The sequence below is a fragment of the Chrysochloris asiatica genome, unplaced genomic scaffold (assembly GCF_000296735.1).
Source record: "Chrysochloris asiatica unplaced genomic scaffold, ChrAsi1.0 scaffold00223, whole genome shotgun sequence".
Classification (NCBI taxonomy): Eukaryota; Metazoa; Chordata; class Mammalia; order Afrosoricida; family Chrysochloridae; genus Chrysochloris; species Chrysochloris asiatica.
Genome location: NW_006408741.1, coordinates 3,362,833 through 3,387,835, shown reverse-complemented (window position 1 = coordinate 3,387,835; position 25,003 = coordinate 3,362,833). Strand labels below are relative to the sequence as shown.

Genomic DNA, 25,003 nt, shown 5'->3' with positions numbered 1-25,003 from the left:
ACTGTTATTAGGCATTTCTTCCTCCAGATCACTGAAAATATTTGAAATCAGGAAGGTGTAGGTTCTAGCCAGGTAAATCACTCTACATTTGTTCGTTCAAAATGCACCCACACATCCTCATTCTAAAAGTGCTGCCAGGAAGCCAGGTCTTTATTCATAATAAAACACTCTCCATAGCTGCATCCAAGGAGCTCTGGTAGCATAGTGGTTACGAATCGGGCTGCGAACCTTAAGGTCTGTGGTTTGAAACTATCAGCCGCTTCGCGGGAGAAAGATCAGGCTTTCTACTCCCGTAAAGATTTACACACTCGGAAACCCTGTACAGGGTTGCTATGGGTCGGAACCGACTCAATGGCACTTAACAACAACAACAACATAGCTGCATCCATCTGGCTCTTCCAGGAGTCATTGAGTAGAACCTTCCAGAAGTTTCTGGAAGGTATGGGCTGCTTGCAGCTTCTGGATCCTTTTTAAGCACATGCGTGTTTGTCTGCTCAGAGAGACAGCAAATTATCCTTCATTCTAACATTTGCTGGGTACTCAGGGTGGGCCAACGGCTATGCCTTGTTGTGTTGTTGTTGTTACTAGGTGCCGTCTAGTCAGTTCTAACTCAGAGCGACCCTACACACAACAGAACAAAACGCTGCCGAGTCCCGTGCCATCCTCACAATTGTTGTTACACTTGAGCCCATTACTGCCGCCACTGTGTCAATCCATCTCATTGGGGTCTTCCTCTTTTTCACTGACCCTTGCACTTTACCAAGCATGATGTCCTTTGGTCTGTCTGAAGTATGAGAGACAAAGTCTTGCTATCCTGGCTCCTAAAGAAGGTTGTGGCTATACTTCTTCCAGGACAGATTTGTTTGGGTCAGGTGTAGTCGGGTCTAATTTCCCGCTATTAGCATTTTTTTTAGATTGTCTAAGGACTAATTGAGGGAGTCAGAGCAGCCCCTAAGCTGGTGTGGTTGCTAGAACCCCACACCACTTGGAAATTGTTTAGCTGCATTTCCACAACTGGAAAATTCTGGTAACTGTGTAATAACAGCAGCAGCAGCGGCACTCAGCAATTACCCAGGGGTTTTCCTCTTCAGACCACTTTACCCACATTAACTAATTAAGTCTCCAGCCTCCCTCCAAAGCAGGGGAGGGCTGCTGGCCCCAGAATCCCATGGAGTTTATGCTGGCTGAATGAGGGCAGGCTTCTGGAGGGGCTGCTGCGGGGCTCCCTCAGAGCAGCTGGCCTCAGCCCCTGCTCTGAGCAGGGCATCAGTCACTCTGAAGATCCCTGCTGATCCCAGCAAGGATTAGGAGGTTGTGTTCCCTTCCATGCTGAACTGGAGTAGAAGCTCCTATTCCCTGCACGGGATGTGGGGCCTGGCTCCCAGAAGCGCACAGGTGACAACTGAGCCTGCGTATTTCTGGGGACACTGGAACCCCTCTTTCCATTCATACTCTCTTCCTTCTCTCCCTTTTTTCTTCTCCTTTGATTCCACCCCAAACTTTAGGGAATTGTGTCTGTTTCCAAAGAACAGTTGCTCTGTCGCGGGGTGTGGTCCCTCACCAAATTGTCGCTCCCACCCCAACCCCTGGTCAGGTGTCCTGACCACAACATGGAGTCAGAGAGATCAGTGGCCTCAGCCTTGCCCTGAGTGACATACAGGCCAGCACAGAAGTTCAGCCCCATCCCTGCTCCATAGCATCAGCCCCAGATGGCCAGCCTCGAGCCCTGGACCCGGCTTTGCTCCAGCCCAGATGCTGCCTGGGCTACTGCCCAGGGCACAGAGGCCGTGCCCACAGCATTTCCCCAGCTCCATCCAGCTAGCTCCATCCACAGAGCCGCAGGGCCCCAGCGAAGTGGAGGAGGTGCTGAGCTGCTAGCTCTGAGCTAAGCCAACCACAGCAGTAATCCCTTAATCCCGAACACACTTTCTGTGAGCAGGAATGATAATGGCACCAAAGTCCTTGGTGGCCTGTATGAGGCTTGAATGTGGGACCTGGCACACAGCTGACCCAATCTTCTGAAATAGGGGCACCCCTGGGAACTGTGAGCTGGGAGCATGATCATGTGCTTGCTCCCAGAGCACACAACTGACAGATCCACAGTCAGCAGTTGTTGTTGTTGTTGTTAAGTGCCATCGAGTCGTTTCCGACCCATAGCGACCCTATACAGGATTTCCGAGGCTGTAAATCTTTACGGGAGCAGAACGCCTCATCTTTCTCCCGCACAACAGCTGGTAGTTTCGAACTGCTGGCCTCATAGTCAGCAGTGAGATGTGGCAATTCCATGCTCAGAGGGCCCCCCAGCATCCCTTCCAGTCTAGAGCAGGAGAGAGAGAGCTGGGTTAGCCCACAGACCTGGGAAACCCCTGCCTTCCTTGGGGGACATAGCTCTTGTGCCCCTTTCAGTCTGGGACCTCAACTCCAATTTCCTTACCTTCCCCCTGCCTGCTGACAGCCCTCAGTGGTAGACCAGGGCAGGGGATTGGGTAAAATCCAAACCTCCCTTCTGGTGGGGACCAGGGAGCCCCACCTCATACTTTTATCCACAGCAGAGGGGGACAAGTGTAGAACTGCCCTGCCCGGGGCAGGAGGACCCTGGGAGGAAGGTATTCTGTCTGTCTTACAGGAGAGTGACTCCCACAACCCATGCACCCTCGAATAATCATTGATTCATTCCCTATAAGTCCCACCCTCTCTCTGCTGGCTTCCTCTACTTGTACTCCTGGTTTATTAAGTGCCAGGTACAGGGATGGGATGGTGCTGCCTCTTTACGTCAGGCTTCGGGGCTTCCAGAATCTGCATAAATGATACTCATGTGACAAATGCAATCAGAAAGTGGACTTGAACCAGTGCTATTCCTCTCAACTCCATTCCCTTCACCCAGTGGGGGCTCTCGAATCCATCCCCCTGCCCAAAACAGCAAGTTGGGAGCTCTGTGTACTCTTACATGCTATTCTGACTTTCTGGGTAATGTATACATTTTCACCATCACATGGCCTCTCTCCTTCATTTTTCATGAGAACTGGCACAAGATTAATGATGGAGCCCAGAAGAAACGGAGCACCACGCCACCCTGATTTATCGACCACTTAGCGTTGATGAAGCTGCAAACAAGAGTCAAACAGATGTTGCAGCTGCATTTTTCTTTATCAAAACCAACAGCTTTTTGCATTTTTAACTGCTTCTTGTGTCACTATCCTGCTTACACTACAGAAAGGGATGCTGGATCAGGAACCCTCCTTCCTACGGGATCGTTGGTCCCTGCCTGGCACCCAGCTGCCCAGTGTCCAGCCTGGAAAGGGCTAAGAGGAGAGACAAGGTGTCCCAGAGCTCGCTTTGGGAGACTCCCCTTGGCAAGCGGCTTAGGAAATGCTCCCTGTTACACTGTTAGTTGATTTTAGAGCTTGTTAGACAAACCTTGGGGTGGGCCCTGGCAGACAAGAATGTCAGAGCTCAGCTTTCCCCTGCAAATAGGTATGACTCCCCCATCTCCACCTCCATATTGGATGCACATTACAATAGATGATATCTGTGACCTTGCAGGTAAGCACTAGCTGTGGGTCTGGACCATCCTGAGCCCTTCACCTGCTTCCTCCTTACTAAAAAGGCTCTTGCTTAGGCCCAGCTCAGGGGATTTAGTGTCCACTGTCCTGTCGGGGCCCACTTTCCAGCCCTGCCCTGAGTCCTGCACCCTGTCCCTCAGTGATCAGGAACTGGAGTCTCCCGAAACACAGGGATTTCCCTCTGGATTGGAAATCTGAGCTCTTGGAGCCTGAGGGAGAGCCTAGCTCCCTCAGCCACCCCCCACTGATGCCCTCTTGGGTCAGGCAGGACCTCTCCCTCATATATCTCTGCTGCTTCTCTAAAGAATCCATTTCTCTCCAGTCTTCTACTTGGCTCTCCTCCTGCCTCAGCCCTGGCCTGGAGTCTAGCCCTCCACGAGCCAGTTCTACTACAAGGTGAGCCCAGGACTCCCTGTCTGGGAGTCTCTGCTAGGGATACCTGCGGCCAGACCCAGTTAGGCCCATCAGAGAGACCCCTGCCCGATCTGTACCTCCAGGCTGCAAGAGCTCTAGCCCCGGTCATGCGGTGCTATAAATCTGCAGTGTTTGTGGCAAGAGCTGCTGCATGTTAATCCGGAACACAGGTGCTGCGTGGGTTCCCCGGCCCAGCCTCCTGCCTGCAGCCCCGCTGAGCGTTGCATAATGATTGTCATTCTGCAGGGCAAGGGTGTTTTGTTGCTCTGAGAAGTTTTATTTCCTCAAATCCCTAGTCACCTGTCATGACCAAGATTGAATCAGTCTTCCATCTCCTAGCAGCTTCCCCTCAGACCCCAAAGCAGGGATGCCCACAGGGACCTCACCAGCCTGGAGTTCCCAGTCAAGGGCTGAATCTGTTTGGTGGGTCGTCCAAAAGTTAAACATAGAACTACCTGGCTATTGCTGTTGTCAAGTGCTGTCGAGTCGGATCCGACCCATAGCAACCCATATAGAGTTTTCCATTTTAACTCAGAAATTCCACTCCTGGATTCTATCCATAAGACTTAAAAAAGCAAGGTCCTAAACAGATACAGGTGCATCAATGGTCACTGGGTAAACAAAGTGTGGTAAGACATCCAGCGAGCAGGACTCAGATAAAGAGAAACGAAGCTTGATTCATGCTAGGGCATGGATAAACCTTCACATCAGGTAGAGATAGATAGATCTCTGCCATCAAGTCAGCTCCAATTTACAGCGATGTTATATACAAGCGAGCCAAATGCTGCTCAGTCCAGGGCTGCGTCATCCTCACAGCATGTCCAAGGCCACCACTGAGGCCAGTGTACCAGTTTATCTCATACAGGTTCTCCTTCATAGTCACTGGCCTCTTCTTCACCAATCCCGATGTCCTCCCTCCTCCAGAGATTGATCCCTCCAAAGCAAGTGTGTCAGACAGTGTTCTGTTGGGATCAATAAGGTTTTCATTAGCTCATTTTCTAAAATTGATTACCAGGCCTTTCTTCCTTGAAAACCACTTCCTTTCTACCACTTGTTGTCTGTCTTCCTTGCAGGCATATAGATATTATTCTATCACAGACAGTGTTGTACTTTAAAATAGATCTTGAACAAATAAATCTGGGTTGAAAGAAGTACAGCCAGAATGCTCTTTAGAAGCCAAGATGCTGAGACTTGTCTCTCCTACTTTGGACATGTTATCAGGAGGGACCATGCTTGGCATAGTGGAGGGTCAGGGGAAAAGCAAAAGACCCCTAACAAGATAGATTGGCAGTAGCAAAGAGCTCAAGCATACCAACAATTGTGAGGATGATGCAGAATCGAGCAGTGTTTCATTCTGTTGTGCACAGTGTAGCTGTGAGTCGGAACCAACTCGACACCTAACAACAATATTCATATAAAATATCTAGAACAGGCAAATGCATACAGACAGAAAGAAAATTAGAGGTTATCAGGGGACAAACAGGGAGCTAATGCTTAAGGGGTAGAATTTTTGTTTAGGGTGATGAAAAGGTTTTAGAAACAAATAGTGGTGATGGTTGTATAACATGAGTGTGAAAATGGTTAAGATGACAAATTCTGCATTGTGTATATTTTACCATCATAAATAAAAGAAGGGTTGAGCCCAACATTTGAACATGAGGCAAAATCTCTTATCTTAGCCTCTCTCCTAAATCCTATCCAAATGGAAATCCCTTCTCCTAGGGGTGGCTCTGTAGGATAAGCACTGACTGTGAGCTGCAAGATTGGTGATTCTAGCCCAGTAGCTGTTCCAGAAGAGAAAGATGAGGCTTTCTGCTCCTGCAAAGATTTACAGCCTTGGAAAGCCTTACAGGATCGCTATGAGTTGGAACCCACTCGACTGCCCTTAACAGCAACATCAGCTCCTGAGGGGGTAGAGAACTTTGGCCACAGCTGGGGGGAAAGGAAGTCTTGAGGAAAGAGCTATATGAATCATTCTCCAGGAACTAGGAACTCTAACAGAAAGCAACATGAAATGTGGAGTGAGGAGGAAAAAAGTCCAGAAACTGGGTTCCAGGCCGGGGGGTGGGGGCGGCTCTCAAGAGTTCCTGAGTGGTGCAAATAGCTAATACAAAATACCCAGCTGCTAATCAAAATGTTAGAGGTTCAAGTCCACACAGTGGTACCTCAGAAGAAAGACCTGGCTCTCTACTTCCCCTGGAACACAGTTCTACTCTGACACACATAGAATCACCATGAAGTTTGGGTTTTGTTTTTTAAACATGACTTCTACAGCCGCTCTGGGGACCGGGGGAGAAGCATCATTTCCATTTATAGATGAGCAGCTTGCGGTACAAGAGGGAGGGAGGGATGGAATCTCCAAGTCCATGGTGAAGAATACTGGGTATACCATGGACTACCTGAAGAACAAACAAATCTGTATAATCAGACTGCTCCTTAGAAGTGAGGGTGCTAAGACTTTGTCTTGTGGACTTTGGACATGGGATCAAGAGAGACCAGTCCATGTAGAAAGACATCATGCTTGGTAAAACAGAGGGTCAGCAAAAAAGACAAAGGCTCTTAACCAGGGAGTAGCATTTTGACAAGTTCTTGTATTCTGCTCTCCACACTGAGTGGTGAAGCCCAGAAAAACATCAGAGCAGCCCAGGCAGAGACTACAGGCCACCTGGCGCCACTGTACGCTGTCCAGGCACACTGGGAACCTAGCGGGCTGGCCTTAGCCAGAGTCCCTGGCTGGCACTTCCCAGCCCACCCTGGCAGCTGTCTCACAGCCGGCAGAACAATGCACAGTGAGGCCCCAGATGCTGTTCTGAGCACTCCATGAAACTGAGACATTAGAACTCCAAGGCTAATATGTGTTTCTGCCAAAAACACCCAATAAAATGTACAACTAATGAATAGAATCGCAACATGGCCAAGAAGCAATGTGTGCCCCAAATTTCCAAAAATACCTCAATCATGCTGTGTCTTAAAATCAGCCCCAAGCCAGGAAGTCGTTATTTAAAATTCAGCTCTGAGTCTCAGCGGCAGGAACCCAAAGCCCCAGGATGGAATCCATGTTAAAGTCACAAACCATGAAGTCTCTCGCTTCTACATCCTTTAATCCCAAAACAGGCCTCCTTGAACCCTTAGGGAACTTGAACTTTCTGCTAATTGTGTGAAAGACCAAGACGAACAATGCCAGACTGGAGGCTTCCAGGAAGGAGCAGTGACATTCAGCGGTCACTGAGGTATGGTTCCCTGGACCAGGGGGCCTGTGAGCCCCTGAAACAGTGTCGGTGTGCACCAGGGTAAGGGTGGGATAGGGTACCCACAGCTTCTGTAAAATTCTCAGAGGCCACAGACCCACAATCTCCTAGGGCCTGTGTTCGGAAAGGCTGCCCTGCCCTTCGTAAACTCACCAAACAGAAGTCAGATATCCCTATAACACATGTCCACTAACGATGAGAATGGGAGGTCCTAAGTCAAGCTAGGAAGTGCAGTGGCACTAAAGGATAAATACTGCATTGCTAAGGAGCTCTGGTAGCATAGTGGTTACGTACGAATTGGGCTACGAACCTCAAAGTCAGCAGTTCAAAACTACCAGCTGCTCCACGGGAGAAAGATGAGGCTTTCTGCTCCCATAAAGATTTACAGCCTCGGGAAACCCTGTTCAGGGTCGCTATGGGTCAGACCTGACTCGACAGCACTTAACAACAACAACAACCACGAGGTGGTGTCCTGGTGTGGTGCTGTGGGTTAATGCGCTGGTCTGTAAAATCAGTTTGAACTGCCAGGTCACAGTTCAAAGTCACCACCTGTTCGGAAGCCCTATCTAAACCACAAAGTTGGTGGTTTGAGCCCACCAGCCTCTCCAACGGAGAAAAATGTGGCTTTCTGCTCCCACAAAGATTGTTGTTGTTGTTGTTGTTAAATGCCGTCGAGTCGGTTCCGACCCATAACGACCCTGTATAGGGTTTCCGAGGAGCAGGTGGTGAACTTGAACCTCCAACCTTGCAGTTCAAACAGCTTTGCGGTCTGGCTCATTGGAAACTCTAGACAGGGCCTCTATGAGTTGGGACCGGCTCAACTCACCAGCACTTAACAATAAGAAGTCAATAGAATTCTCTTCTAATCAGCAAGCCCCCTGCCATCAAGTCGGTTCCAACTCATGGTGTCCCCTTGTGTGTCAGAGCAGAACTATGCTCCATAGGTTGGACTCTTTCAGAAGTAGATAGCCAGGCCTTTCTTCCAAGGCAGCAGACCTCTGAGTGGACTCCAACCTCTAACCTTTCAGTCTGTAGCCAAGTATGGTCATTGTATGCAGATACCTTCTCTCCAGGGCCCCTCCCTGTGTTTGAGGAAATCAATCCAGAAAGCTTCCTGGAGAAGGCAGCACTGTGGGCCTCCAACACAGCAGACAGATTGGTTACCAAGAAAGGGAGGGTGAGCCCTGCAGGCAGAAGATGGGCCTCCAAGAGAGGAGCCCTTGGGGTGAGGGGTTTCCCTGAGCTCACTGCCCCTGCCTGCCCACACTGACCTCCCACAGACTCTCCCAGGTCCTGGCTGCTCAGTGGGACCAAAGGAAGATTACCCAGTAAGCAAGGTAGGCATGGACTTGGATGTGTTTGTTTACTAATCTGTAGTGCACAGTTCCCCATATTGGGTAGTAGAAAACATATGAGACTGTTCACTACAGATTAGTAAGCAAACACAAGCAAAGCCATGCTTACCTGGCTTACTGAGTACTCCAATCCTGTCAGGGATTACAAATTTGAAACCAGGCCTTGATACTGTAGGAAGATGCTTGGGATTGGGAGAAAGACATAAACCTCTTTCTCGAAGCACAATCTTTGATGTGGGGGGAAAAAATGTGAAACTGTTCACTACACATTAATAAGTAAACACAAGTAAATCCATGCTTACCTTGTTTATTGGGTAATCGACACTGTGGGGCCGGCGGCTACAGCCCTTTCATCTCTGGGTGTCTGACATCCTAGCTCCCTGGGAGAGAGGGCTGGATTCCACTCCATGCTTTAGAATCAGAGGGAGTCCTGGGTGGCCTGCTGGCTCAGCAGCCCTTTGATCCTCACTCTTTCTACCTCAGCAGCTGGCACTACCACCTGGGGCCCCTGCCCCAGACACAGTCCCTGGGGAAGTCAGTCTGTGTCTATAGGGAGCATAGGGCTGGGACTTGGGGGATCACCCCAGTTACCCTGTCCATGCAATGAGCATGGAAAATCTATCTATTCCACCTACCTCTGGGGCATATGACATGAGTAAAACAAAATGAGAGGTGGGATTATACTAAACCAAGCAAAATGAGGCCACCAGATGTCTTGGCAGAATCTGAGTTTGGAGTCAGGACCCTGGCTTCCATCGCTGGCTCCGACCTGCGCCAGGCCCAGAAGTTCTGCGGAGCCATGACATTTCAGCTCATTGTAGGCGAGGGTGCCTGCCCGGCCCAGCCCTGCCCAGCCCAACCTGCCTCCCCGGCTTGCGCAAGCACCAAATGAGATAATGGCTGGAAAGTGCTTTGAAAAGAATAAAGTGCTGTGGCGATGTCACGGATTATCATTATTATTAAGGAGCGTGATTACCGAAATCCAGAAAAGCTGCCATTAACGAGAAGGTTCCTGTTCGTGTTGATTTAATTTCCTGGTTAACTGAGCGTTGGCAAGGAAAAAACTCTATGTTTCAACCCTTATTGAAAACCTTTTTAAATTATGCCCGTCTACTGTTTTTGCACTGGTCATGGTATCGTCTTGAATCTTAATTTATTAATGGATTGATTCATTCTTGTGTTCAGTTTTCACTCTTGCTCCAAACATATTCAAAAGGGTAGTGTTGGGCTCAGTATCCTCAGAGCCTGGCCTCTCCATGCATCCCCCGGACTTCTGGTCCAGTGCCAAGAAGGAAAAGTAGAAGAGATCTCTGGGTGTAAAAAAAAAACCACACACACAGGCCTTCTAAGTGGCTTTTTCTGTGGTTCTGTCGTTTCTGCAGCTATGTCTTGATATATTGTCATATGCGTCCTTAGAATAGCACAAAAAAACAAGTAGCCTGAGAAATACCTCCTGAAGGGGTAGAAGGGTTAAGGCAGGTTTTTCTGGGTTTATCAATTAACATGATTGCTTTGGAACAGATCTGCCAGACTCGGTGTGGCCAAATAAACCAGACCACAGCAAGGTCATGTGCTCTTGCTTCGACGCTGTGTCTCCTCCCCAGACCTCCAGGAGCATAGCTCTCAGAGCAGGTGGTGGGCCTAAAGGGACAGAGACCTCTTTGGATTAAATGAGAATGGAAGTTGTTGGACCCCATGTGTAAAACAGAATAGAGCTATTCTATCAGGTGTTCTGGTAGCGTAGTGGTTACAAATCGGGCTGCAAACCACAAGGTCAGCAGTTCGAAACTACCAGCTGTTCCGCAGGAGAAAGATGAGGCTTTCTGCTCCCGTAAAGATTTACAGCTTCGGAAACCCTGTACAAGGTCGCTACGAGTCGGAACCGACTCCACGGCACTTAACAACAACAACATCAGGTTTTCTGGAGTCCTGGTGTGGCACTGTGGGTTAACGTACTGGCCTGTAAAGTCTCTTTGAACCACAAGGTTTGTGGTTCAAACTCACCTACGGCTCCTCGGAAATGCTATACAGGGTCACTGTGGCACTTAACAACAACAGTCAGGTTGTCTAGGCTGTGATCTAGGAGAGCAGAGTGTCAGATCTTTCTCCCAGGGTGCCTCTAGGTAAGTTCGAACCACCAACGTTTCGGTTAGCAGCTGCGCATGTCACCATTGTGCCACTAGGGAAAGAGACATCCCCATTTTGATAGAATTGTTTTGAGGCAAAACTGTATCTTCAAGGTCTTCAGACCAAGGGTTCTCTCTGTCCTTAAGCTGCAAGTGGGTCTCCAAGGGGTGGAAGTTGCAGAGGTGGTGCTTGGAAGAAAAGGCAACACACATGTTGGTTGATCAGGGTCATGCACAGGATGAAGGGCAGAGGGACACCAGGGCCTTAGAAGCTGGGCAGCTCGAGCTCTTGGGAAGACAGAGTGGCGATGCCTGCAGTTTCAGTGATGACAGCATGCATGTAAAGAATGAAGCAGGCACATGTGCTGGCAGTGAGGTGTGAGGGCTTGTGTGCTGGGCTGGAAAGACAGACTGGCCTGCTTAGCTACAGGTGCACACACCCGTGTGCAGAACAGTGGTCCTTCTCTAGGGCAATTTGACCCCCAGGGACATTTGGGGTGTCTGAAGACTTTCTGGTTGTTTCAGCCTTGAGGGCGGGGTTGTTTCAACCTTACTGGCATCTAGTAGGTAGAGGCCAGGTATGCCACTAACCTCCTAAAATGCACAGGACGGCCTCTCAGCAGAGAAGGACCTGGGTCCAAACGTCACTCACCTGAGAACATGGTGTTCAGACGTTCAGACTCTGCCTGGACCTGTGGGGGGAGGAAGGGGCCCTTGTCCTGGGACAGTCTCTGTGCTGCCTTATGAGACCAGTGTCTGTCTCTCCTCTCAGAACCCCGACATCGTCCTGGTGCACTACCTGAACGTGCCGGCCATTGAGGACTGTGGCAAACCCTGTGGCCCTATCCTCTGCTCCATCAACACCGACAAGAAGGAGTGGGCAAAATGGACGAAGGAGGAACTCATCGGGCAGCTCAAGCCCATGTGTGAGTAGCCGGCCTGCCCGCACACCCTGCTCCGGGACTCGGGTCAGCCTCAACAGGACAGGGCCAGAGGTCTTCTGTGGGTGGGATATGGGGGCCCCATTCCTTTTGGATGAGTCAAACTTCACGTTCTAAGGCCCACTGGCTTCCCAGCCTTTGCTTGATGCTCACAGTCTTCCCAGGCAATGCAGAGCACATAATGCCAGTCCCTTACTGCAGATGAGAAAAGTGAGGTTCAAAGGAACAAGCAATGTGTGCAAAATCACCCACCAAGAGAGGAAAGGATTTGGCATTACAGATTCCTGGGCTGTAGGCAGGAGGTGAGGGTGGGAAGTGTGGGAGCAGAGCAGGAAAAGGAACAGAGGGGCTGGTCAAAACTGGCCTGCTCTAGCACTCGGCTGTATGTACCCCAGCTCTGGGCTCGGCTGCCACCTCCTGGACATGGGGTCTCCTCGGCTCCCAGACTGGGTGGCAAATGGATGATGGTAATTGAGCTGGATTTCATTTTGTCAGCAAAGTGATGCTTTCGGAAGCATCTGTCAGGTGCAAACCACTGACTGCAAAACACCAAATGAGTCCAGAAAGCAGTGCCGGGGTGGCCTCGTTTCCACGGGCTGTGGTGGCCTCCTCCCCCCACTGGGCCTGGGGCCAGCCATGGAGCACTGATTCTGGAGGTTTGCAGCAGAGACCTGTTGTCACGGGACCTCGGAGTTCAGCAGAGATCACTGGAACCACTAGCTCCTCAAGGAGGAAGTTGATGGGTTCGATGTACAGTGGAACAACTAAAACACCTTCTGGAGAGAAGCATCCTGTCACTGGGGTGTCCAAGCTAAGGCCATAGGCACCAGGGGACCCTGAGGGCCCCTCCAGTGCTCAGATTTGAGGATCTCCTCTCCAATCTTTGGTTGGATCATTGGCCATCAGCCTGGATGGGCTGGACTGAGCTCACTACATGCCACCTCCCAAGCCAGGTGCCTCGGGAGGCTCTGGACAGCTTGACCTCAGTACTATTGCCCAGAACCTACAGCCAGGGGGCCCAGGGGCCTATTCAACTCAAGCTATTCCAGTAGGAACTCCTGGATGGCTGTGTTTCATGCCCAGAGGGTAAAAGGTCCTGGTATGAGGCAACACCTCTATCAATGGGTCTCTGCAGCCTGGGACTCAGCTTCCAGATGTATTCTACCTTTTTTGAGTCCTCCACAGAATCCTGCCTCTCCCGCTGCTACCTGTACCCTCCTTATAACTCCTCTGCTCCTCCCTGCCCTTCTCCATCTTCATCTGCTCACCCACCCCAGCCCCAGCCCCAGCCCTTCAGACCTTGGACCCTCAGCCCAAATATCACCTCATCCTGGGCTTTGTGTCTGCCAACTGTGGCCTTCTAGCCCAACACAAGCACCTCCTCCTGTCCCACCCCCTCCACGCCCCCTAAAGCCGATCTCAGACAGGAATCTCCCTCCCATACTTGACTAAAAGGGGGCCACACCAGGCTCTACAAATTCTGTAGAGCATCCAGAAATTGGGAAACACTATAGCAAACAGCCCATGAGTCCTCCCTGCCTTGGCTGTCCTCAGGGCCCAGAATGGCACTGGGCAAGTGGAAGGTCTCTGTGGACATTTGTCAAATGGACAAATGGGGAGTGACTGGCCCAGCTCTAGTCTACTCCCCACAGGAGCCTGAGGAACTGATAAAAACCTCCAGTGTCCAGGCCTGTAGCAGGATCCTCAGGGTCCCCCCCCCCCAATACACAAGGTCAAGCCAGAGGCCAAGGGCAGTGGACCAGGGGCTCCTGCTCTCAGACCTGCCTGCCCATCCCTTCCCAATGGTCGGAATTGTCCTCACACACTGGGTCTTCGCAGGGTCTGCTCACAATTCCTACATTGATGCTGGGTTACTGCTTCAGGGCCTGCGCACACACAATCTACAGCAGAGCCTTGGCTTAGTCAGAGCAATGAATCAGGTGACAACAGACTGTGCGGTCACCAGGCACAAGTCCTAGTTCTGTGGCCACCTCACTGTATGACCTTGGGCCAGACACCCCTTCTGCTGCCCGCCCCCAGCTCCCCTTGTGTAATGTAATGAGAGATTCTGTGGTCTCTGCTCTTCCTGGTGGTTGGGTTCATTCTGTCTCCTGGGGCTTGGTAATGCTTCCAAAATAAGGATCCAAAAGAAGGACTCTTGCTTTGAAAGGGTGACCAGCCACACCTGCACTTCCTCAGACTCCCAGAGTTCAAGGTTTGAGCGGGGGAACCCATTCCCGAAAGCTATCTTCAGTTACTATTATTAATGTTGTTAGATGCCATCATGCTGATTTTGACTTAGCAACTCCAGGTGACAGAGCAGACCTGCCCCTCAGGGTTTCCTAGGCTGTAATCTTGACAGGAGAACATTGCCAGGTCTTTGTCCCAAGTTGTTGCTGGGTAAGCTCAATTCACAATCTTACAGTTAGTAGAGTGCTTAACAGTGCCATACCAAGGCTTCTTTTGTCTTCAGTTATAAATGGGAATTTTCTTCTGGGCCTTTCGGGGCCTGTCATCTCTATCTTCGCAGGCTGCTCCAAAGAGCTCTGATTTCATGTGTAAACCAGGTACCTCCCCCATCCAGAAAACTCTCTGCAGACTGTGTCAGCCAGAGATTAGCCAAGGGGATAGTCCTGAAGAAAGACACTTGTACAGTCAGAACCCCTCCGTTCCCTCAGCCTCCACCCTCCTGAACATCTCTCAACACTGGCAGCTCTTTTCCCAGAAGCCACCTCATTTCCATTGTCCTTACCTTCCACACCCTTCTATTTAACCTGCTTCCTTTTTCTCTCCTCACTGTCTCTCCTTTCTCACAATGCCCCAGATCCTCAGCCGTGCCCCAGAAAACCCACCATCCCCATGCAAGAGCCTGCCTGACCGTTGACAGGGATGCCACTTCCCAGACATGTGGGAACACTGAGCTGTGGGAGCCCCCAGGGGTTGGGGAAAGCAAGACCTGAGCTGGGCTCTGGTGCTTAACCGGAAGGAGAGTCACTCAAAAATCTGCAGTGCATCAAGAAAATTATGTAAAACTACAACAAACTCCCCATAAATCTAATAACACTTGGCTGGCTGGTGTCTCTGGAGGGAGCATGGAGCCGTACACAATTACTCAGAGTGGGCACAGATATGCGGGGCGCTGGTTGGAGACGCCCAGCCTGGGGAACACGTCTCACGATGCTCCGCTCAAATAAAAGCTATCGATTCAGGTCAGGCATGGAACCCACTTAAGGCGGTTGCTAACCGTGTGTGGGGAAAGCCGAGGTGTGCCTGGTGCCAAGAAGGTATCAGATCTGGTTCAAACTTCAGGCATGCCACCAAATGCTGGAGCCAAACACATTAGCTTCATCACATTTTCACATAAATCACATTCTTTCAAAGACTTCACAGTTTGATTTCCTGATGTTTCCAAATTTCTCTGCCCTACAGCAGAGTTGTCAGTGATTTAATCAAAATGTTGTGCTTATTGGTAGTAAAGCTCTGACTCGCCTGGCCTGTGCTTCACCTGTCGTCAGATGGGGGCCTCGTGATTCTTGTGCCTTGGGAATCTCACAAACGCCCATGTCTAAGCCAGATGGATTCAGAGAATCCCACCCTGATTCTTCCATTGAACCTACAATCCAAGGGATGACACCTTCAGATAAAACACAGAGATTAAAAAATTAAGATGAATGTTGTTGTTGTTAAGTGCCGTCAAGTCAGTTCCAACTCATACCAACCTTGTATAGGGTTTCCGGGGAGCAGTTGGTGGGTTTGAACAGCTAACCTTGCAGCTCAAACTGATCCTGCAGTCCAGTGCATTATCCTGCATTAGGAATCCTCAACATGTTCCCAAAGATCCTTCCTGTCTCTGTAACCCCATATGTTGTTGTTGTTAAATGCAGTCAAGTTGGTTCCAACCCATAGCGATCCTGTATAGGGTTTCCAAGGAGCAGCTGGTGAGTTTGAACTGCCGACCTTGCAGTTCGAACAACTTTGCAGACCAACGCATTAACCCACAGCACCACACCAGGACTCTGTAGTTATTAGACTATGCATCCTGCTACTGTTACAAAAACCAAAGCAACACTAGTCTAACAAAATAGGAAGAGTTCTGAGGTGTCACAAACAGGCACAACCGAAAGGTTGGTAGTTCAAACCCTCTCAGAGGTGCCTCTGATAACTGGGCCTGGTGGTGTACTTCCAAAAGGACACAGCCTTGAAACCCCTATATTCTGTATATGCCAGAAGGCTTCAAAAAGATCTTTTAATTCCATGTTTCCATGAACTTCTTGACGTCCTCTCCTCATATGGGATCACCATGAATGGGTGTGAACGGGACCGCAGCTAACAAAAATAAATAAAGCAAGAGTTATGTCTTTTTCACATAGCAGTTCAGGGTTGCTAAGGCAGCTACACAGTACCAGGATCAATATCCCAGGCTCCTTCCAACAGTTGCTCTGTTGTTTTTAGAATGTTGCCTTTTTATTTTAATGTGGCCAAGATGGCTGCTCCAGCTCCTGCCAACACAACTGTATTCCAGTCATTAAGATGGGGAGAGGAGAAAGTGTAAGATGTGCTGCTTCTCTATGAGGACATGACCCAGATGTTGCACCCATCACTTCCACTCATTTCCTATTAGCCAGAATTTTGTCCTATGGTCACCCCTAGTAGAAAGGAAGTCTGGGAAGTACACCTATTCTTCACTTAACAGCTATCTCATTATCGAACATTTCGCATTTGCGACAAAAGCTAAAAATCTGCTATCCAACTATTTTTCACATCCACAGCACACATCAGGCAGTAATGAACAATAAGGTCCCTGACTATCTGTGCCCTGCAGATCCCATGTGCACATCATGTATTATTTCACCACCTGGGGCAGAGAGGGAGGGGTGCAGTCTCCCTGAGTTGCTGGGTGTAGGGCCCAGTGGAGGGAAGGTTGGAGTGAAAGTAGGGGGTGGGGATGGAACCCTGCCTGGTGGGTCCTGGGTATCCACAGGGGGTTGAGGCTGGGGCAGTGGCAGCTGGTGATCCAAGGCCGGGTAGGAAGTAGAATCCTGGTGTCTGGCCCTAGCTCCCAGGCCCATAGGGCAGCAGAGGTGGCCGGGCTATGTTCAGAAGGAGCCCTGAGATAGGAAACTCATAGGAGTTTGGGGGCCCATAGGACACCTCATCAACTAACTAGCACCTGTATAGTCTCTTAAGCTCCCTTTATGCCCCCTCTAGACAGGCACAGGTGAGGGCCCAGTAGGCTACTTGGGTGGGAGGTGGGGCCATTGGGTGAGTGGCCAATAGTAGCTGCAGTATAAGAACAAGGTCAAAGGACAGGCATGGCCAAAACAGCCTTGGAGGAAGCTCTGGATTTTCCATTGTCATGGGGGCCTAGGACAGCGGGAAGCTGGGCTGTGCAGAGAACCAAAGGATGCTCAGGCAAGGAGCTGGTGGGGGACCCAGTGGGCACACACACAGCACCCAAAAGAGGAAACCCCTTGCCCCCAATAAAGCCACTAGTGATGTTTTGGGACTGTTGAGTGTATGAGCCAGGGTCACCTATCCTGAAAAGACAGTGAGAGCAAGAAAAGGAAGGGACCCCAGGAACGGAGACGGGGAGAGGGTGACACGGGGGCCATCCTGGCTCTGGGAAGATTGGGCAGTCCTCCTCTTCAGGAGTTCAGTGGCAGGTGACCTCAGCAGGGGCCCGGTGGGATGTTCACAGTCCCAGTGAGGGGTGAGAGATGTGGTCATCCTCCATATTTGTGTAATGACCTGGCCTTTGGAACAACTGGAGAGTGAGCAGTACCACCCTCACATACCTGGGGAATAAGGTTCTGCATGGGGACCATCCAGTCTCTACGGCTTCCTGGCTCATCATGCACACCTCGCCCATCTCAGCTCCAGGCCTGACAACCCATCTGAAAGATCAGAATTTATAAGCTCCTCAGACCTCCTCCTGGAAACTCCAGGGTCTGCTCCAATGCAGCTGGTCTGAGAGCACCAACTTTGAATCCAGCAATTCCCATAGTGTGAGCTCAGGTCTGAGCAGGTGGCATCTTGCCTCCCCATCGGCTACTAAGGGGGAGAATGCCTGCCAGCTGGTCTGCGCTGTGGTCCTGCCAGCATTGCTGGGAGCTAGACCTTTGGCTACCCAGAACCACAGTGGCTCTGAACCCAGAGTCGAGAAGCTTCTGCTCTTGGCTCTCTTTGAGCTTGGGTAGCGAGGAGGAGCCAGTTCCGATGGAACTCATGCCCTCTGTCCATAAGACTCCAAGCCAGCCACCGTGGGGTTTTCTCTTTGGCAAAAAGGGGCTGGGTGTGTGAGCAGTCGACGAGATTCCACCATCCAGAGTTCACAACCCTTCCTTGAGTCTCTAGCTTGCCCCAGCTTGTCCCCCAGTTCCCCATGAGGGGCTCCACTTGGACCTACTTACAGGCCTCTGAGCACCCCAGATATCACCAAGGCAGCTCCTCCCTAGAGCCACACTGCTGTTGCCCATGGGTCTTCAGCAGGGCTGGGCGGTGAAGCAAGCCTGTACCCACACATGTACCTACACCCACATTCACAGTACACATATGTGTCCCACATGTACACCTATATGCTTATACCTGTGCTGACTTGTACACACATACTACCTGTCCTTCCCACCATATGCACACTCATGTAGAGACATACATGTGAGTATACCCCAGCTCAGCAGGGTGAATGCTTGGCTCTCTAGTACCCTCACTTTGAAAGCAGACTTGGGGAGAGAAGACTGGGTGTGAGTCTAGCTCCTCCTTATGTGGGTGGTAGCTTTGCACAGGTCCCAGAGCTGCCTAAGCCTTGCTGCCCTCCTTCGTGTAAAGGGACCTGTCACCAGGGTTACCATGGCCATTAAATGGCACCATGATGTTAAGTTCTTAGGTGTCTGAACTGCTGCAGCACAGAGTAAGGGGAAGTTAACAGAAGTCTCTCTTCATTGAGCTTGAGATCCTCTGCTTGAACACTTAGTCTGTGCCCAGCTCTAAGCTAGGGATATGTCCCTGAAGGCCCACTGGACAGACCAGTTGTTGAGTGGAGCAAGGAGATTGGGTTGAATGTGGAGGGTGGAGGCCATATTGAGTGTGTGAGTAGAGGCCTTGTTGAGAGGAGTGGGGAAATTGTGTGGAATGTGGAGGATAAAGGCCATGTTGAGTGTGTGTTAGGGGGTGGAGGTCATATTAAGTGTGAGAGTGGAGGCTATGTTGAATGTGAGGGAAGAGGTTATGTTGTGTATGGAGGGTGGAGACCATGTTGAGTGTGGATGGAGAGATTGTGTTGAGTTGGAGAGTGGAGGCCATGTTGAGTATGAAGTGGTAGAGACCATGTTGATTGAGCTGATAACCGTCAGGTTAAGTGTAAGAGTAGAAGCCATGCTGAGTGTGAGGGGGCAGATTGTGTTGTATATGGAGGTTGGAGACCATGCTGAGTGTGTGAATGGAGTGGGGAGATTTTGTTGAATGTGAAGGATAAAGGACATGTTGAATGTGTGTTGAAGGGGTGGAGGTCATGCTAAATGTGAGAGTGGAGGCTATGTTGAATGTGAGGGAAGAGATTATGTTGTGAATGGAGGGAGGATGGGAGATGGTGTGAAGTGTGGAGAACGGAAGCCATGTTGAGTGTGGGGGTTGAATATGCTGTTGTGCTTTCCAATAGTCTACAGTTCCCCCATCATCTATGGTCCCTGAACATCTGCTGTCTGGTGGTGTTTTCAGGAGTCATGGTCTCAGTCAGCCCCTTCACCACATGCTCTCTGGAAGAACATTCTCCAAGCCTCCATGCAACTGTCAGGCCACCACAGGAAACCCCTACAAATTCCCAGGGACTCAAGTAACGCCAGGGTGTCAGGAGACAGGGAGCCCCACTTTGCTGAGAAGTGGTTTCTTTCCATAAACCCTAGCGGCAGAGAAGTTGGACTATAGGAGACTGGCTAGCAGGTCCTGGCCTCTTCCAGGTGCTCAGAGACCTTCCCACTGGTGCTCCTCACCCTATTGTGTTAGGCTAACAGAGCCCTCAACCCCAACAGCCCCCAGCCTGCCTCCCGCTGTCCTGAGGCCTTTACTATTGCTACCAAGCCTTGGGTTGTATATTCAATGCGTCTTTGTTTTCTCATAATTTTTCAGACAAAAACCAAAGATTTAGGAAGGGGGCAGGGGTGTTTATTTGTTTTGCTTTTTTGCTTAGATTGTAATCCTGGTGATTATAGAATATCAAGAAGTAAAATCAACAAAGGCTTCCCTCTCCCGGCCCTGCGCCAATTCTGGTTCCTGGTCGATTAGCGCCACCTGGTGGCCAACAGCCACAGACCAGCTCCAGGATGTGAGCTCTGAAGAGCCCCAACTCCCCAGTCTGGCAATGACAGGAGTCACTGGTCACTCCCATGTAGACCTGGTGTCTAGGGTGTGGTGAGGTGGCCCTTGGGATCTGCTTTTATGATCCTGGAGAGGTGGGGCTTGGCGTGGGGCTGGAACAAGTAGAAGACGCCCTGGGAAGAGGTACCCAGGAACTTCCTCTCCAAATCAGTCTACCCTGGTCAGTCTGCCTAGAATAGGACCTGGAGCTCACCCCTGACCAGGAGGCCATTTTCCTCAGTCTCTGCCAGAATCTGGAGGAGAATGTAGTTAACAAAGAAAGGGGAGAAAGACGCTGCCCCAGAAAGCTTCAGGCAAAAGGCAGGTTCCCAGACCCCAGACTCAGACATTCTGACTCAAGTCTAGAGGTGGCTTTAGGTCAGGTTTCAACTCACAGTGACCTTGAGTGATAGAGCACACAATCGTTATGGAAGTAGGTCACTTGGTCTTTCTCTCTCAGAACTCTGAGCGAGTTCAAACCACCAACTTTGAGGTTTTTTGTTTGTTTGTTAAGTGCCGTCGAGTCTGTTCCGACCCATAGCGACCCTGTACAGGGTTTCCGAGGGTGTAAATCCGTACGGGAGTAGAAAGCCTCATCTTTCTCCCGCATAGCGGCTGGTAGTTTCGAACCACTGACCTTAAGGTTCGCAGCCCTATTCGTAACCACTACGCTACCAGAGCTCCTTAACCTTGAGGTTAGTGCTGCACATTTAATTAAGTCTCAGTCCTGGTGTGAACTGTAAGGTTGGATTGCACCTCAAGGTCAGCAGTCCAAACTCACCAGCCACTCCTCGGAAACCCTATACAGGGTCACCAACTCAGGGGCACTTAGCAACAAGAGTGGTCCCACCCACTACCACCCACTGCCATTGAGTAGGTTCTGACCCATAACAACACTATTGCATTTTCAAGGCTGTAAATCTTTGGAAATAGACTGCCTCATCTTTTTCCCTTAAAGTGGTTGTTGGGTTCAAACTGCTGACCTTTCAGTTATCAGCCCAACACTTAACCCACTGCACCACCAGCGCTCCTTAAAGTGGCCCTAGGCCCCTGGATGTTTTAATGAGCAAGCTTCTCCGGCTAAGGACCCCAGGGCCGTATGTGGCTAAGTCCCAGCAGGCTCCCCCAGGATTGCAGCCCGGGAGCCTTGTCCTGGAGAGTGGGTCAGGCCCCCTTTGGGACTGACTGCAGCCCTCCTTGAGAACCAGCTGACATCTGGTGGGAGGGGGCCGGTTTGGAGTTGATGCTGAGTCTAGTCTGGGGGCCCACCCACCACAAGCACACACAAAGATGCACAAAACATCACATCAACATTTCTGGGTGCCCCAGGGCCCCTTGAACTCTTCCCATACCCCAGATTAAGAAGCATTGCCCTGTAAATTTCTTTGGTTGACTCTGAGATGTCAGTGCTTGGTGTGTTCTGGGCTCTTTTACTGCCTCCGGAGGTGGGGGCTCATTCTGTGACAACAGAAATGCTCCTCAGGGGCTGGATCCTGAAGCCTAGAAGGTTCTACTCTGCTCCCTGCCTGCGTTTGCAGGACCTGCAGTCTTTGGGAGAGATGGGATGGAGACAGAGGGTCCTTACGGGGAGTCCCCTGTACCTTTTGCTTTTCCCTCTGGGTGGGAGCCACTGGGAGCAAGTAGGTATGTCAGTCCCTCGACTCCTAGGGGTCCCCATCCCCCATGCACCACCTCACTCCTGCCAGGAAGCCTCCCAAGGTTCTGCACTGGGTAGGCCAGACTGATTACAGCGTGGGGCTTGCCTTGTTTTTTTCTACTTGGAAGATCCAGGTTTGTTTTGCAAATGTGCGTTTCTCCCTCAGGCTAAATCTTATTTAGCTGTCTTGGCTTCCAAAAAGGAGAACTGAAAGAAAGAGAAATACTTCTTTTGATTTCCCTTCTTTCCTTGGCTACTTGCCACGTGGGATTGCCTTGGCACCAGCATCCGATGCTGTCATAGAGCCCCCTCCCTTGTTTGTCATTCATCAATTCAGCCAGCAGGCTTGGAGGGCTGTGATGGGGATCCAGGGGCACCACCCATGTCCCAACTCAACTACCACCCTGAACTGATTGTCTGAGTGACCTGTGACCTCAGGAACAAAATACCACAAACAGGGGGCCTTCGCTCTACAGAAATGTATTGACTCACCGTTTGGAAGACTGGGAGAGCAAATGAATATGTTGACTGGGTCCTGATCCTCCAAAGGCTCTAAGGGAAGATCCTTCGGGTCAACCCAGGCATTCCTTGACTTGTAGATGCATCCTCACATGGCTGCCTTTCCTCAGTGTCCCTGTCTGTGTCTTTTCTCTTATTATAAGTGCACTGCTTATATTGAACTGGAGTCTGCAGGTGGTAGAAGCAGTGTGCTCAGCTACAAATGGAAAGGTTGGACATTTGAATCCACCCCAGAGGCACCTTGGAAGAAAAGACTTCTGAAAAATCAGCCTCTAGAACCCAGTTCTACTGTAACGCGCATGGAGTCCCCATGACCTCGGGTCAGTGTGTGGCAGCTAATGGTGGTGGTGGTAATGGCCATACTGGATTAGAATACACCCTACTCTGGGATGAGCTCCTGTTAACCTATCTGATAACATCTTCAAAGATCTTATTTCCAAACAAGGTCATGTTCACGTGTACCAGGGTTAGGACTTCAGCATACATTTATCTGGCTGGCTGTGTGCCATAGAGTCGGTTCCGACTCATAGCGACCCTGTAAAGGGTTTCCAAGGCTGTAAATCTTTACAGGAGCAGAATGCCTCATCTTTCTCCCTCGGAACAGCTGGTAGTTTCGAACTGCTGACCTTGCGGTTAGCAGCCCGATTCGTAACCACGACGCTACCAGAGAGCTCCTTAGCATACCTTTATAGGGGATATAATTCAGTGCATACCACTGATGCTGACCCCTGCTCAACACTGGGGAAGAAGGCAGCATTAAATTTAGGATTTGTTGTTAACATTTAAATCTCCAAAATTCCAGCTTCTTTTTAAAAATCAAAGGCTCTGGGTCATAGCTTGGAGCAGAGAGATGACTGGCTGTCCCTTTAGACAGAGGCTATCACCCTGTGGTCACTACCTCCAAGCACTGAGAAGCAGTCAGTCCATGATCTCACAAGAAGCAAGATGGAAATAGTTGGAAGCTCACTTGGTCCCCTGCCCCACCCTCTGCTGGACAGACATGTGGTCACTGCCACGTCTCCTCTACCCCTGAAAATGGATTGCAGTTAGGTAGAGGTGGGGAAGAGATTCCCAGCCGGGAATCTCCTCTATTAGAGATCACTGTTGAAGTGCATTCTTTCCTGGCCACATGGAGCTTCTGGCATCGTTAGACAAGCAGATCTTCAAGCACCCTCACGTTCTTATTTTGGTGTAAAGAATTCACATCCTCAGTCACATTGCCACTTAACAAATCAGAAGGCGATTCTGAGAGCCTCCAAGTGGCTCAACAGTGCCATATCCCAGCATGGAAACACTCAGCCAGGGCCCCCTCTTCTGTCACTGAATCCCTTGTTGATTGCCTCGGAGGTTGACCACCAAGGATAAGGGTATGAGCACTGGTGTGGTTGAAATTTCCCCAAGTGGGAGTCAATGGTGAGCTGTTATTGCCTGGTTCTGAAGACCCTCTTCCTGCCCTCCTCTCCTTTCTTCTCACCTCCACTGTCCAACCCACCTAGAAGGAAGCCCACCATGTTACACCCTCAACTCCCAGCTACCCGCCAGACCCTCTGCCTCCCCCTCCAGGGTCATTTGATGTGGGAAGCCAAACTGGGCTTCTTCAGCAGGATGTGGAGAAGGGGACTCTCCATGTCACAAAATAATCAGAACCAAGAATCACAAGCCCATTAACACTCACATCCCCACGCACACACACGACAAGCTCACATCCCATTCTGTCCCCCTCAGTCTCTGCACTCCTCAGAATGAGATTTCTGAAAATTTTGTCCTGAGGACCAATAGGAAGACGTGCCTTGAGTGGTGAGATGGGGAAATTGAATAGTACGTGGGTGTCGGGATGTGAGAAGTTAAATCTAATGAAAATTTCATTCAGTTGAACCAAGAAATCAGAAGCAGGGCCTTTATTCCTGTCAACAAGAATACAGTGAAAATTAAACCAATGCAGCTGCCATTTCCCATTGACCTGGCTGCCATGGAGACAGCCTTCCAGTGTCAACAACTCAGAGGAATCCTAGCAGCTTTCATTCATCTGTGAGAGGCACATGACCACCTCCGTCTCCCTCCTGCCATCACGTGATTCACACAGGCTGACCACATATCCGAGATTGCCTAGGAGTCTCCGTTTATACCATTGTCCAGACCAATGATGACCACACCCCTTCCAGTCTCCCAGGTGATCTGGTTTGGATAAATACATAAAATGGTCATCCTCCTTATGGGTCTTTCTAGAGTGGGAGTCCTGGATGAGCCCAGAGAGATGAAGGGAGAAGGAAGGGGCTCAGAGCCCTCTTTGGGGGTGATCATCCTTGTCAATACCACCACCATTTGTCCTTGTCACCTGCCAGCCACAATGCCAAGAAATCCCTCCCTATGCAAGAAAAGGCCAAATGTCAATGCCAACCGGTGCTACCTGTGCAGTTACCACGGTGACCAAAGCTCTGATCCCACTTCCCATGTTATTCTTCTAGATGCATAGAGCAAAGGGGAGCAAGGTGGCCAGCTCTCACTGGTTCCCAGGGCCGCCATGTTTCAAGGGGACCTGCCATAGCTCTCCTTTCTGACTTCTTGTCCAATTCCTCTCCAGAGTCTCTGAAGCAAGACTTCCTGGAGCAGAAGGGGCATCCCTACTCCAGGCTTGAGTTCCTGCCTGCCTCTGATCATCTATGGCCACCCCATCCAAATGCAGGGTTTCCTTTGTTGTTGTTGTCAGGTGCCATCGGAACTGACTCATAGCAACCCCATGCACAGCAGAATGAAACAATGTCTGATCCTGGGCCAACCTCACTACCACTGCCACACTTGACGCCATCAATGATGCCACCTGGCTGATCCAT

General features: G+C 50.4%; 1 protein-coding gene across 1 annotated transcript in view; it reads left to right on the top strand.

Annotated features, from left to right (window-relative positions):
• The window catches only part of CAMTA1 (calmodulin binding transcription activator 1), a 1,308,299-nt gene that overhangs the window by 1,149,676 nt on the left and 133,620 nt on the right, over nt 1-25,003 (top strand). Inside the window, exon 7 of the mRNA XM_006873121.1 lies at nt 11,479-11,632. Coding sequence (XP_006873183.1) covers nt 11,479-11,632 — 154 coding nt within the window. The remainder of the gene's footprint in view (nt 1-11,478; nt 11,633-25,003) is intronic.